The sequence below is a fragment of the Didymosphaeria variabile genome (assembly GCF_027946475.1).
Source record: "Didymosphaeria variabile strain IMI 356815 chromosome Unknown scaffold_9, whole genome shotgun sequence".
NCBI classification, from domain to species: Eukaryota; Fungi; Ascomycota; class Dothideomycetes; order Pleosporales; family Didymosphaeriaceae; genus Didymosphaeria; species Didymosphaeria variabile.
The window spans coordinates 92,087-106,159 of record NW_026611628.1 but is presented as its reverse complement, the minus strand read 5'-3'; the positions used below and the strand labels follow the sequence as shown (position 1 = coordinate 106,159).

Sequence of the window (14,073 nt, the reverse complement as noted above, 5' to 3'; positions counted from 1 at the left end):
GGAGTGGAAGATGTTTATTCTCTATTCTCTCAAAACTCTAGTACCAGAACAAAGGAGCTCCAGGCTCTCTAAGGGTATGCTAGCAATACCAAATGCACCTTTTGTCGTTCCCGACGACATCAGTCGAGCGCTTCTATCAAACTCCCGTAATCTTCAAAGTAACTAGAAATCGTCAGTTGTATTCGTACTACATAATACACATTCTTACTTTTGTAAATGGAGCGGCAGAATGTAGCCAGGCAGCTGATTTGCCGTTCGTAAATACCCAAGTGCTTGCTGAAAGTACTGGCCGTTCATTCTTGGTGAAGATACGTTTCCTAGGCTCATGAAAGCCTCAGCAGCCTGTTCCTATGTGTTAGTGATAGCATATGAGGCTGGACGTGCATCGTGACTCACAGTAGATAACAGGTCGCCAGTAATTCTGTCTTGCGCACGAGCTGCGTCGGTTGCACGTCGCAGATATTCGACAGCCGGGAGTAAGATCCCTCGAGCTTCGACGTAATCGGACATGTGCAGCCGGCTTTCCGCTTCTGCGTTGTTTCTTCTCGCCTGTCTGTCTTCTTCGCTAGCAGAGAGTGACACAAACTGGCTCCCTCCACTGCTATTTGAACTTTGTTCGGAGAGATGGATTTTGGCAAGGGATCTCTGAGCTCGGAATAACCAGTTTCGACCGATGACTGTACAATGTAAGTGATGGTCGAGTAGAGTGTTTAGAGGGTTCTTACGGGTCAGAAGTTCAACGTCATCGGGGTAGACCTGAAGTAGCGTAACCGCTTGCTTCAGACACCAGTTCGCAATATCAGAGACGCCACCAGAGTCGGCATCAGCATAAGCCACGCGCTGAAATACACCAATGAGTGGCAACTGCCATTGCCTTCGGCTTTCATCTGGATGAGTGTCGCTAAATTCCAAAACAGCAGTGATGTTTCGAATGCTTTGTAGATGATCCCTCCAACTATCGTGGGCCGTGTCGAGAGATTCCGCGATGTGTTCGACAGTGGACATAAGTATGCTGACTGCATCTTCGTCCATTGGTATCAGATTCATCGGAATCCAAGTTCTTACAGGAAGACGTGTGGGAAGAGTTTTAGATAGACTTTTGGTATGACGAGGGGCCCAATATGGGTGGAAACGCGCGAAGAGCTGGCCCCAGAACTATAAAGCACGAAACGATATGTGACTCGAAGGAGCGTAAGAAGGGCTGTGAATCAACAGACAGAATATGCAGAGCAAAGACACGATATATGAAGGGGTGTATGGCAATTGGAGAAGACGAAAGAACCTTCAGCTGAAGATACAAGCTGCAGCCTTACCTACAAGGTGTGATGGCGAACAGCGTTAGACGTCTGTTCACGCGGAACTCCGGAAGTGAAGATGAAAGTAGCAAGGTCGAAACTTGAAGCCTCATGGGGTCACGCGCGTGGCTGTGGATATTATACCTGGTGTTCGTGCATAGTGTGTGGCCACTTCATATAGGGATCCAGTCACAGACAGTGTTAGGTACTGCCTCTACCATGACGCGGGATGCACGGAGCAGGTGTCTGACCGCTTCACGTAGAACGCCGTTGCATCCGTAAGAATCAGCTGGGATGCGGTAGAATGATCTGGGCATCCTGGGCTTCTACCTGACAATTGATTTAGTGTCAACGGGCGTGGGATGGCAGAGGATCAGATACGAGCTAACGGTTGCAAATGTCGGACCATCAGGCCGAGGCTGGAGTCGGCGACGCAAAAACTCCCGCCTTACCGAGCGATACCTCAGACAGGTTCACAATGGGCAACGCAGTTGTGTGTATCTGCGCAAGGCGGAAGCACCGGTGATTTACTAATCGCGTACCCTTCCCTGTTGGATGGCGCATGATAAGGCTGCGCTATAAACGTACGAGGTAGATCGGCCGCGCGAGGCCGCTCAGCCCTGCAAGCCGTACGAGCTTGAACAAGCCCCCGACACTGTGATTACTGCAATTGCGGAATCGGAATGAATGCTGCAGGGCATGCAGGTCGTCCTGATTGTCGACCCGTACACCTGGCTTGGACGCTGTAAACGCTGTGGACTTAGTCAGACGATGGCTCCCGTGTCGTAACCTGTGTTGGCACTTGAGGCTCTAAATATCTCGGAATAGGAAAGACCGGATACGGAATGCCGAGTATCCAGCACCGAGGCGCGGTATTGTCCACTCCAAACAATGAAGACGCTGCGACTGAAGATGAAATAATTGCTACATGTGCGCGCCCGCTCTCGTCTGTTGCATCAGGACGCAGGTGTGCGATTGCTCACGGGTAATGGTATTTCCGTGCAGTCGAAAGGGATATGTAAGCATCTAGCAAACCAGAATAATCCCCTAGAAGTCAATCTGTTGCTTTGAAACCATCTCCAATGCACTTCTTTGACAAACACACACACAGCACCGATCTGCGCGCGGATCTAGTGAAGAGCCCAGTGTACAATACCCCTAGGGCACCACCGCACGACGGTCGGTGTCCAGAACGCTGTAGAACCATCGAAAGCGCATTGCTATGATGCATGCCTGACGCTCGACACGCTGGATAACAAGTATCTTCGCGCTGTAGGTCGGGGAAGCAAGAGCGCGACGCGATGCGAAACCCTCGGTGACGTCGGTGTAGTGTGTCGGCGTCGGGAGGCGGTTCGGACGATTCACTACTGGGGAGATTGCGACCAATCAAACGGGCTAGGGCCCGTGTACTCGTACTACCCCGACCGTTGCACCCTACCCCAGTTCTACCGGGCGCGATCTCCCCTTTCCCCTACTGTGTTCAGACACGCATCCAACTGCACTGCTTCGTCTTCTCGTCCGTCTGCCGCTCGACCTTCCGACTACACGAACCTCCCGAATCAGCCGACTAGCTCACGCGCCTATTGCACGCACAAAGAAGGGTCAACAGGCGCATTCCAGCAGCGCCAACCACCGTGGGGGTTCCCGCCATGCGCTGATGGAGCTCGTTGTACAAGACTCGCCGCTGGCTGAGTATCTAGAGGGTCAGATTCGCCTCTCGCCCCGATTATGAATCATCCCAGGTTGACAGTCATGGCAGGCCAAGGTCGAGGATCAACACCACCGTCGCCTACGGGCTCGCCTACGCATAAGCACGCAACCACCAGCTTCGCGCCCCGGGGGCCGTCCACACTACAGTCACGCATACGGGATAAGCTGCCACAGCCGCTGCGGGTACGCGTTGGTCAGAATGGCGCCGCTGCTCGCATTCACAGTGCTTTCTCGGTATGGTGCGCCCTATCACTCCCTATTGCACCCCACTAATGCACTGCTAGAGAGCAGTAAATTCACGCCTAGGCCGCGCCGATAACCAGCGATTCCTCGAACACTTCCGCTACCTCATTGTCGCCTCTCAACTGCTGAACGAACCTGAACGCCTTCGAGCGACCGCCATCCCCCAATTCGCGGCCGCCGGCCCGCCAACCGAATTCCAAGTTGCCACTATCAGCGTGACAGGCGCAGCGTTGACAGCGGCGACTGCCTTCACGCTGGTATGGCTTATACATTGGTCGCGGGAGCAAGCGTCTGGCTTTAGCTGGGGTAGATTTTCCCTCGTGGTCGCAATCTTCGCCGCTGTGGCCACGGCATGTTATGCCTACGTGCGCCGGCAGTGGCTGCAGTACCTCCGCCAACAAGCCGTGGAAGGTGCTTCGGCCCTGGTCACAAATCTTCAGGCGTTCGAGGCCTCAACGTCATCCGCGCTCGCATTGATCCAAGAAGTGGAGCTTGTTTCAAGGGGCTACCGACTGTGTGTAAACATTCTGCCTAAACATTCTGCTACCCCGCTGACAACGTTCCAGAAGCAGCCCTCTCCCTCCAATCTCAAGAATCGAGGAGACAGGCCAAGCCCGTCGTTGCCACCGCCTTCGTCGAACGCTCCATGCCGCATACGCCGAGACCGTACCTATCTTCCTCGACCAAAGTGGAGTTCTTAAGCAGCTGGTCGAAGAGGATGATTTAGAGAGATACCTTGACGTGTACGACGTTAGCAATCCAGATCTACAAGATGCCGCGCAAGGGTACACTGAGTCGGAGTTTGAGGACAATGAATCTCTGAAGGCGCTTCGTGTACTCCAATATCGCCTCTCTACGCTACGTCGGGTCTACCTCTGCTCACTACTCTCTTTGGAAGCAGATGGCGGCAAACCTGACTTTGCAAGGTGGTCGGCTGTAGTGGACTCCATGGTCATCCTGGCTGCCGCGGCTTGTGATTGGACCGAGAAATTCAACCGCATCGTTGCGGAAGAAGAACAGCCACTCCCGTCGCCTCTAAAGATTCACCCTACACCTCATCGGGAACGCATACGTAGCTCTGTTCGCAAGCTCAGTGGCTTATCCTCCGGCATCCGCGGGCTCCAGGCCAAGATGCAAATCCTCCGCGAAGAATCAAACAAGAGCTTGGAAGACTCCGAAGACGTAGGCGAGCTCGGAAGCCATCTGATGGCACAGTACGACTCGATTGGCACCGATCTCAAGAACCTCGTCCAAGCGTGGGAAGCGGGTCGAAGTGCTCTCGCAATGAACATAGACCGACACGAGCGTCGCGTATCACAAGCCTCCAGTGGGTTGCGATCGCCCGTGCCCAGTCTCGGTGGCCTAACCGCTGTTGATGAAGGCAGCCCCTCCGATGCACTCCGCGCTCTCAACGGCGAGCTGCTGAGCCCGCAGGTGTCTGCCCCAGCGAGCGAAGGAAGTAACTCCGACGACGAGATCTTCGAAGCGATTGCCATACCTAAGACTAGGCTGTCGATGACGAGAGAAGAGCGCATGCACAAGATCCAGGAAGATCGTGGGCGCCAGGCGTCAGCCCGCGAGGCAAGAGAAGCTAATAACAATGTTATGAAAGAGCTGGAGTCTGTGCTGAAGAACGCGAGGCCTATGGGGCGGATTGGGCCCGCGGGGAGAATAACGAGCATATGACGGTTTTTCTTTTCCCTTCTTTTCTTTTCATGATGATTGTCTTTTGGGCGACTCTCTCCCTCTCTCTTGCTCTTTGCGCAAAGAAAAAAGCCGCACTTTGGCTGCGTACCGCTTACGCTGTATTTCCTTTCCTTGTCAAGTTTTTTTCTTTGTTTTGTGGGTGTACCAGTACTGCTTTCCTTGGGACTGTGGAGCATGGAGCATGGCTGGAGTTTTAGCATAGCTACCTACGGGCTTGCTTTGGCGTCGGACTCGGATTCGGATTGGCATGGGTGGGTGGGTGGGTGGTACACTGTTTATTGCTTGCTTGCGCGTTTGCAAGAGATTGTGCCAACCACTTAGCGAGTGGTCCTTCCTTCCTTGTGTTAATATGTAATGTTTATGATACCATATACAGCAAATATATATAATGAATAAGAAAGCTGAATTGAAGTGGGGTTGGTGAGTTGGCTGCGTGAGATTTGTGGTGATGCTGACGAGGGTGGAGGGAGGTGTGCTTGAGGAGGTGGTTGCTGATGCGATCATTTGGAGGGAAGGTAGAAGTGGGTGTTCTTCGGGTGTTTAGTTGTTGTGATGAGGTGGGTTTGTAAGGAGGTGGTTGTTGGATGCGATCATTTGGAGGGAAGGTAGTAGTGGGTGTTCTTCGGGTGTTTAGTTGCTGTGATGGGGTGGGCCATCTGGTGGGGAGGGCGGGAAGTGTTTCTTGAGATGCCTAGGTGATATTTTATGCATTCATGCAGCAAACGGTTTTGGTTGTGTATTTGGGTTGCTGGTAGTGTGTTGTTGGGAGTGCGTTATTGGGAGTGTGTTATTAGGAGTGTGTTGTTAGGGTTGTATTATTCGGAGTGTGTTATTTGCTGCAAAGTCTTGTGGAGTTGCAACGCGGTAGGCGGCACGGCGGTTAGGCGAGAATGGTTGAGAATGTAACTAATTACGGGGTGGTACAGTGTCACGAGATGCGCAGAGTACTTGACTGAGACGGTAGGACCCATGATAAGGCTCGCGAGAAGGCTTCCCGGAATGTTGTCAGCAAAGGCTTGCGGTTGATCTGGGTGTGTCCTGGTATAAATTAGGGAAAGTAGTTAAGTCGAGACGTGCTTCAGCTGGTTCGACTCAATTGCATCATGATCAGTAAGACGCGGTGGAGGTTGCTTGAGTAGAGGTGCTAAAGTGTCATACAGAGTGTGGTCTGTTGTGAGCACAATGCCCGGGCAGTAGGCGATCACGTGGCATATAAAAAGAGATTGTTTCTTGTAGCAAGTCATCACGTCAACAGACATACTGCGGAGATGTGGAACAAGAAACGTTCTTTGGGAAAAGGGGATGCTTTGGTGGCTCATTATAAGCAGTGCGCTTGATAGAGATTACAATGCTGCAAGTGCTTGAATGGAGTGATGAGGAGTGTATTTAGGGACGTCATTTTTAGAGTAATTGTGTGATCGCGTTGCAGGCGCTAGATTGGTGTTGCTTGTGGGTACAGCATACGTACTTTGTACACCCTGCACCATCCCATTTAGGACAACATCAATTTCAAGAAGTGCATTCTTCCCCTTTGAAGATAGACACAGGGCCTTCGTGTCCACCACAGCCCCGATGTCGACTTCGCCTTGCATGCTTAACCTTATCGTCGAGAGGTCGTCTCCATCGCCACGGCCATTGCATCCGCACTGACTTGTTGACGCTGTAAGCTTAAGTTGTCGAGATCCATCGTCCTGAGGCTGCCACCGCACTCATTAACGTCACGTCAGCGACGTAGAGTCATTCCATGACCAAAATATCGGTCGTACTCTTAATTTTCAGCGGTCACAGATATGGGGTCGCGTTGTACGGCTAGGTCTGGCCAATTGACAAAACACGCTCATTCGCACGGAGGTCATACGCCGGTCGTCCAATCAAAAGTCTTTTGCCGAACGTGATCAGAACAATGTCATTTTCTTCTCGCGATGACAAGTCGACTTATCGCTACCTATTCCGAGTCCAATCTGACCCTCTGTCACAATCTATTCTCAAGCTACCTGAGAACACCATCATGAGGGCCATGAGGTGGACAGTTGCTGATGAAGATCAAACCATCCAGACCGAGCCCTTTGCGCCCTGGGAACACCTGTACCAGGACGTTATGCCCACATGTAGTACTGATTTAGCAACAGCGCGCCGGGTAGCTACACTCTGGGCCCGGTGGATGTAACAATGACCAATGATTGGTACAGTATGCATGCCGCATGCAAACTCTGTTCTGCTTCAAGGGACAACTTGTTCGCCGTACTCCGCGGCTCTAAGCAGGATTCTAGGAGCTTCGAAGCCTTTCGACTTCGTTACATGGCAGAGACGATTAGAAATGATGCTAAGATTTTGCTAGTAGGATTGATCTCTTGCAAAGCACTTGGACTTTGGAACAAATTCGAACTAGCGTTAAGGCATGATTCAGCGCTGCTCCAAAAAGAAGGCGAACCGTTAACATTTCTCGAGATATTCTCTACCGAAGATAGCCCGGCAATGATTCCATTGTGGAATTGGGTAAATGGCAATAGTCGACTGTATCTGTCGAATCGGAGTCGCCTTCCGATGCCATTCACTCGACCACAAGATTGTGGGATTAGGTAAAGTGTTAGGCACCCCTTGCGCCAGTATCTATCGAGCATCTGCAAGCCAAAATGGAATCGGGCTCTTCAGCCGAATAATGTCGCAAACATGCATCCATGCGTCTTGCTCGACCCATCAATGACGTTTCGATTCGCTTTGTGGTACCTCCACAATCGGGCCGTCTGCGATTAGGCATAATTACCCTGCGCGTTTGTGAGGACACGTTATGGTGTGTAATCGTTCTGACTTGTGGTATTGTGGTCAAACAGACTAAAGGATCGGGCCGCACCTCGCACGTTCCAAAGCGGGTCTGTTGGCAATTGTCATTTCAACCTCACTTCATCTCCATCCACTTCAACATCAACACAAGGCTACATTTAGAATCGTCTTCCCTGCGAACGGCCGCTCGCCGAGAAACATATGTTTGCGAGGTTGAACCCGAGAACAGAACAGTACCAGCAAATTCTGTCATGACGAAGTTTATTACCTAAACCACTACCTATCCACACCACAACTACCCTTATGACCTGCAATCTATCGAGGGCCTCTTCTTCCTTGCATTCTGGCCAGTTTAATCGGACAATACTGTCGCCCTCAACTTTGAAACGCCCCTTCCATTTGCCTCCTGCATCCCGGAGTGAGCACAGAAATATTGCAGAGAACACAGCAGACGAAATACCTCCTAAAACAGCCAATTTCCGTGCGACCTTTTGACAGCACCATGTACAGTCATATGACAACCGGCCGGGAGTTTACCTCTTACGACGTCGAAGTCGATTCGGTCGACAAGGCGGGGCCTCGTGCTTCTTACGTCTATGGTTAAGAAGAGCGTCGGAGCGCCAAAACTCCTGATAACACTCAGGGCATCTGCATTTTCTAGTTTCGGCGTGAGCGGTACAGGCTCGGGATCTCTGATGACGGGCCAGATTGCCCTTTGCATGGGCACCATTCAGCTGCAGGCCGCATGCACATTGAAGTGTGTACACCCCACCAGGCTGGGCGAAGTCATCCAGTACAAGATCCTCCCGAGCCATCATCCTCCTGGAAGCTTCGACATATGTGTCGTCAGCTGCCCGGGTTGCGTGGCTGGCAACGAGATGAGAAGATGATTGTAAGGCACTGTCCCACTTAGCATTTGATTGCATTCATTGTGTCAAAGACTTACGGTGAAGCAGGGACTCCTTCTGACACACAATCACTTCGGTCGCACGGTGGACTATCGACGTCCTTTGGTTGATCATACGAAGTGCACGTGTCATTACAATCGAACTCGTGCGTTGAGTCATCACTAATCGTCTTTGTTAGTAGCTATCTGTCGATCATCGATGTGTGACTCACCAGCAACGTGTTCGTTCATGGATGCTTGGGACGAAGGGAAAAGGCGATTTGCCAAAAGTATCAAGCAATTTCACCGACATCGATTCAGTCTTGATAGCGTATCCGTCGTCAATATATCGACTTGAAAGTGGCAGGTCCTGGTCTTCATTGATACCACTCCGGGAATCCATTGAGAAATAGTCTTCCTGGTCTGGAACCAGGTCGGCCGCAGGTAGGCCATGTATGGGTCGACCATGCGCTACACCTATGGGGCCTAAACGAGGACATCAGAGTCTACCAAATCAACAACGGAACCCTGAGGGCTGTTTATCATACGAACACTGAGGCTGAAGATCGGCTGACCATGTCTGTTGTCCACCTTGTGGGCACTCGTAAGCCATTGAATAGGCTACTGCTGGTCCATCCCAATGCTCTGTTGGCTGTTGTCCGTAGGGATCCCAATCATAAAATCCTCCACCCGCCATATCCTCAATCGATGTTCTAGGTGTAGCCAGCCCAGAGATCACAGGGATCAGTCTGATCAACTGCCGGTCCGTCAGATTGGGATTACTCGGATACAACTCGTTGGTCCTGGTCGCGAAGGCTGGGCGGAGCTGTTCAAACGGCTCTCGTGGGGAGGGACGTTGTCACGGCGAAGCAAGCTTTGACGCGGTTTTTGAAAGCTTGCTAAGTCGGTTTCGTTCTCTTGTCGTTCACTAGGCTGGCACCTTGTTCTCTACAGAGTGGGTCAGGGACGAATCGTCAAATCAAATAGCCGGTCCTGACGCGTTCCAGATGCGGAAAGTTTCATACCTGTGAAGGACAACACAGCACGCAAGCACAATTACAGAGACAGGGAGGTTCTTTCCACGCCAGTGACAGTTCCACTGTGCGGACATAGATGGTTTCGGTTCCAGGCGCGAGGCTACCCTGCTCTTGAAGCTCCAAGGAAACTGTGTCGACGAACTTTGCCAGCAGCCGGAGGACACTTAGCGCCACTCCCGCCGAGGTCACTGTTACCCGATGCTTCGTGGACATGCTCTATTCCTTGACGACAACGACCTCGTTATTGGTGGTGTTGGTGGGATATGCAGCCCGGCGCGCCGCGACACAACGGCATCTGTGATACATGCAGCACTCGTGCCGCTGACCTGTTCAGCTCTCGCAGCGGGATCGGACGCAGGACTATCCTCGATCCAGGCCACTAGAATGCATGTGGTCGCTTATGGGAGGTGGGGTGTTACAGTAGCCGACCAAGCTGCGATCTTCAAGTCGGTAAAGCCACAAAAGTCCCTCGGGAAGGGGTCTTGGCTCATGGATTGATTTAATTGAGGGTCATCGACTGGCAGCTACATCCAGACAGTACTTTCAGTGCAGCCAGATTAGCTGTTTACAAAACGCGTCTCGACTGGCGTAGACTCTCGCCAGGTATTGGTCGAAGACCCGTTCGAACGCTTTGTGTCTTTAGTCATGGGGACGCTCTACTGGACGCAAAGCAGATCACGCCTCGGAAACCCAGACCAGCTACTTCTCGATCACCTCGGCTTTCACTGCTAGGATTGCTACCCGCGCGCGTAGCTCATACGACCATCCCTTGCGAACCGTTCGACGCTCATACTGTACTACTTCTGAAGTGGGCTTGTCCATGGTTGTGTCAATGCTACATCGCGATGTCTCACAGAAGCTGCCGCCCTTTCGGCTGTGTACTTCAAAATCAGCGAAGAGATCGTACAATAGCACTTCTGTCGAACATGTCTTTTGGAATGGCTTGGCGGTTGGGCAAACGATGCGGCAGTCTGGTTGACGATCATTTGTTACCGTACAATTGGGCCACTCGCTTCCGCGCTGCTGTGGCACAGTTGGCCCCTTACGTACCGAAACCCGATCTCCGACCCCGTCCGTACGGCCGAAAAAGATGCGCTGCTTAGCAGCATCAAATCCTTACGGAATGCTCCTTGCTCTCCTCTAGACCACCAGCTGGCTCATTGTAGAAGCCCAATCGTCACTTGGTTCATGTCTCATTCAGGCCAATGGCGTGTTGATCGGGCACGATTTGCATACACTGGTTCGAAATGTGTGTGGTCAATCGCACCTCGCTGAAAAAGAAGCCGGCTTTTGGTGGACAAAACCATATATATGACCTTGACTAGCTGTTGGAGTCACCGATGCAGTGGCTCGAATTATCTGATTGTCCATCAAGTTTCGAACCAGTTCGAAAAGCTTCCGAACCTGTCTTGAACCAACCAATGGGCACAGGCCTTTGAATGCTTCCCAGCCTGCTCCGGATATCTATACCAGCAGGAGGTTACATTCACAGTGTGCCATTGACGGTCAGGACGACCAACAGGTTAACAGAAACCAGTCATTCCATTGCTGACTCGAAGGATATCCCGGATAACTGTTTGGCAGCACAGGAAAATTCGCATTCGCATTCCCATTCCTTGGGTTTCGTGCTACCACGATAAGCATTGCTCGACTCACATTCGCATATTGTCACCACCTCCCTTGGCTCGTGAGGGTATTCAACACGTTCATACGCCTCCGGAATTGATATGCAATCCTGACCAGGGTATCGCCGGTTCCACTCGATGGGTGTTCCATCTCAAGGCTGCAGACATGAAGAGGACAACGGAAAAATCGATCGCCCGCATCATGTATGACTTCACTGGGGATCACAGGATGCGCGGATCAATCCGACGTATCCAACGTATTCGACGTATTCAGCGTATTCGACGAGTTCAACATACAGCTACGCGCAGCAAGAATAGTGGTGATTCTTTTGGTAATTTTCTTTGACAGAATGATCATGCAAGACACAGGTGGGCAGAACACATGAACCGCGCGGTTCTTTTGACCGAAAGTTCGCCGAATATCGGGTATCACCCGCTTCCATGACACACTCTACTCAACGTGGGGTAGGTTTCTAGCCTACGATGTCAATATGCTTCGATTCTCCGCTTCCAAACCGTACCGATAAGATCCTTGTCATAAAACTAATGTTTCACTGCCTCGACGTCTGCAGCTAGAAATGCATACACAGTATGCAGAACCCACCAGGTTTTGATAGCGTTCGGAGAATTCTCCTCTATCTCTGATTGGCTTTCATCTACTTTCTGGGCACTCATGTGCTACGCCTGCTTCAGAGGCACCTTTCAAGAGATATGCCTGTGATATGGCTCGTACAATCCTTACCATCGCGCTCTTTATCTACGTCTTCTTATATACTAGCGTTCCGAAGCTCAATACGTAGCGGAGCTCTTCCAGGTTCAGAACAATTATCGTAGGAACTGTAGTTTTAAGCCGGCACTTCCAATGTGCACACGGCGCAGTCTACAGGATCTCGGTTTACTCTCTGCAGGGCGACTCATGAGAGTTCTAAGATGATCCGTTCTTGCAATCACAGTCATGATCCTTCCGGGCTTCATCCATAACCTGCTCCCTTTCTTCGTCTTCAAGGATGGAGGACACTTGCCTAACTTGGCGATGCTTCGATTCGGTAATTAATCGTGCGAATAGCGCTTGCGGATGTTATCCTGTGCATCCGAAATTGGACCGGCATCAATACCACGTGTATGCACCCACGGAACGGCCCTCTGCGTCGACCATTCACCAAATAGTTCTGCGCATTGACCGTATGCTGCTGCTTAGCGTCGTCTTCACCGCCTCGACCTCGTCTACCCATTCCTCGTAAATCCTTTTATCTCTAATGCTAATATCACGCTGTCCCACGCTTACTCGTGGACATGATTCGTTCGCACTACTTCAATTGCCTAACCCGATGCGAGGGATACATCGTGGAGGGTTGTGGTTGGTCGATCCCACGTAACCAGGCATAGCCGCATAAAGCAACGAATTTGTGGGCCGAACGAACAGCTTTGGGCAGCATCTGCGTTCTTGAGCAGTAGAAAGGTGTGCCACCGGAGGACTTTGTTCTCGCTCGTGACCTTCTTGGGCAATGTCAGCTCCAGTAAAGTCGGAACAAGGACGAACCAGGGATTTTAAAGCATACCTGTAGAGGACAGAACGCATTGCTGGGCCGCTTAACTTCTCTCTGGGGGTCTGAGAGAACCCCAGAATTGAGGCACTACGCGAGTCAGGTCTGTGCCTCAATAGCAACCGGGTAGCTAATGGAGCCCAACAGCCCGTATGCGCTGAGGAAGTTACTTACCGTTCGCGGGTAACGCTCCGCTCCATTGGAACGACGGCGCTGCGTCATACGCAAACCTTGTTTCGACGTCAGAAGCGTAGACGATGCGAGAGAACGACTGCATCACAGCGGGCTCGAGTGCAGAGGACAGCCGCAAATACCTGGCATTAAAGTGACGACGAACATTACATTGAACAGCTTCGGGACTTGTGAGAGCGCCCTGTCTAAACAAACTGATTGAACAGACGAACAAGCAGACCCAGTACAGTATCAACGCCAAAAGTACATAGTACACATTCCCGAATACGACCGACCGATGTCTCCCATTTGATCTCTACTGGCCTCAAATCTACTCGAACTTTTCGCGCTTTCCTTCCGAACGCGCCCTCGAGAGTACTTGACATGAGCACTAGCGTAGATCCTTCAAGGCTTGCGAGACGCCGGAGGTGGTACATTCATCTCAGGATGATCCTTCCTGTGATGATTGAGTCTGTAGTCCCTCCGACCGAACGCCTTACCACAAGACCCGCCCTCGCAAGGATATCTGGTGCCCGAGTGTTTGGATTGGAGGTGGCGTTGAAGATTGCCGCGCGCGTATTCACCATTGAAAGAGGTTCCGCATATATCACACTGCGCTTGTGGGACTTCCCTGAGATGCGTCAGCGACTATGCACAGCAAGGACATTGAGGGTGTGATACCTTTCGTCTTCGATGCGGTCGTTTGGCCCTTGGGTGTTGATTCCTGGAGCTGCGTATGGATAGACTACCTCGTCTCTGGGTCGTATCGGTATGGGGTTCAACTGCTCAAAGGTTTGTTGAGCTGGATAGCTATCTAGTTCGGGGTTGCTAATGCTTCTCAGGATCTGGTACAAGTGCGACATGAGCCATGATACATACAAGTAAGTGTCCAGGTTGGGTGTGATCGTTGGAGGTGTGCCTCTCTGACTGGATGAATAGGATCTATTGTTCGCTGAAGCAGGCGTCAAGGCTGTCAATGTTGGCAACGGATTGTGTTCGGAATTTGTGCCAGGGACAGGATATGATAACGGTGAAGAGTTGCTTGTAGCAATCCAACGGTACAAACCAGGCTGT

At 51.5% G+C, this 14,073-nt stretch overlaps 2 protein-coding genes across 2 annotated transcripts; one reads left to right on the top strand and one right to left on the bottom strand.

Moving 5' to 3' along the window:
• Positions 1-204: 204 nt before the first annotated feature.
• Positions 205-1,032, bottom strand: N0V89_011344 (uncharacterized protein; the record flags this gene model as incomplete). The annotated part of the gene is made up of 3 exons (XM_056220076.1): positions 205-348; positions 397-677; positions 726-1,032. The coding sequence occupies 3 exons, from the start codon at positions 1,030-1,032 to the stop codon at positions 205-207; spliced, it is 732 nt and encodes a 243-aa protein (XP_056065379.1).
• Positions 1,033-2,952: 1,920 nt separating this feature from the next.
• On the top strand, positions 2,953-4,934 carry N0V89_011343 (uncharacterized protein; the record flags this gene model as incomplete). The annotated part of the gene is made up of 4 exons (XM_056220075.1): positions 2,953-2,998; positions 3,055-3,239; positions 3,290-3,762; positions 3,815-4,934. 4 exons carry the CDS (start codon positions 2,953-2,955, stop codon positions 4,932-4,934), a joined length of 1,824 nt encoding a protein of 607 aa, XP_056065378.1.
• Positions 4,935-14,073: the final 9,139 nt, after the last annotated feature.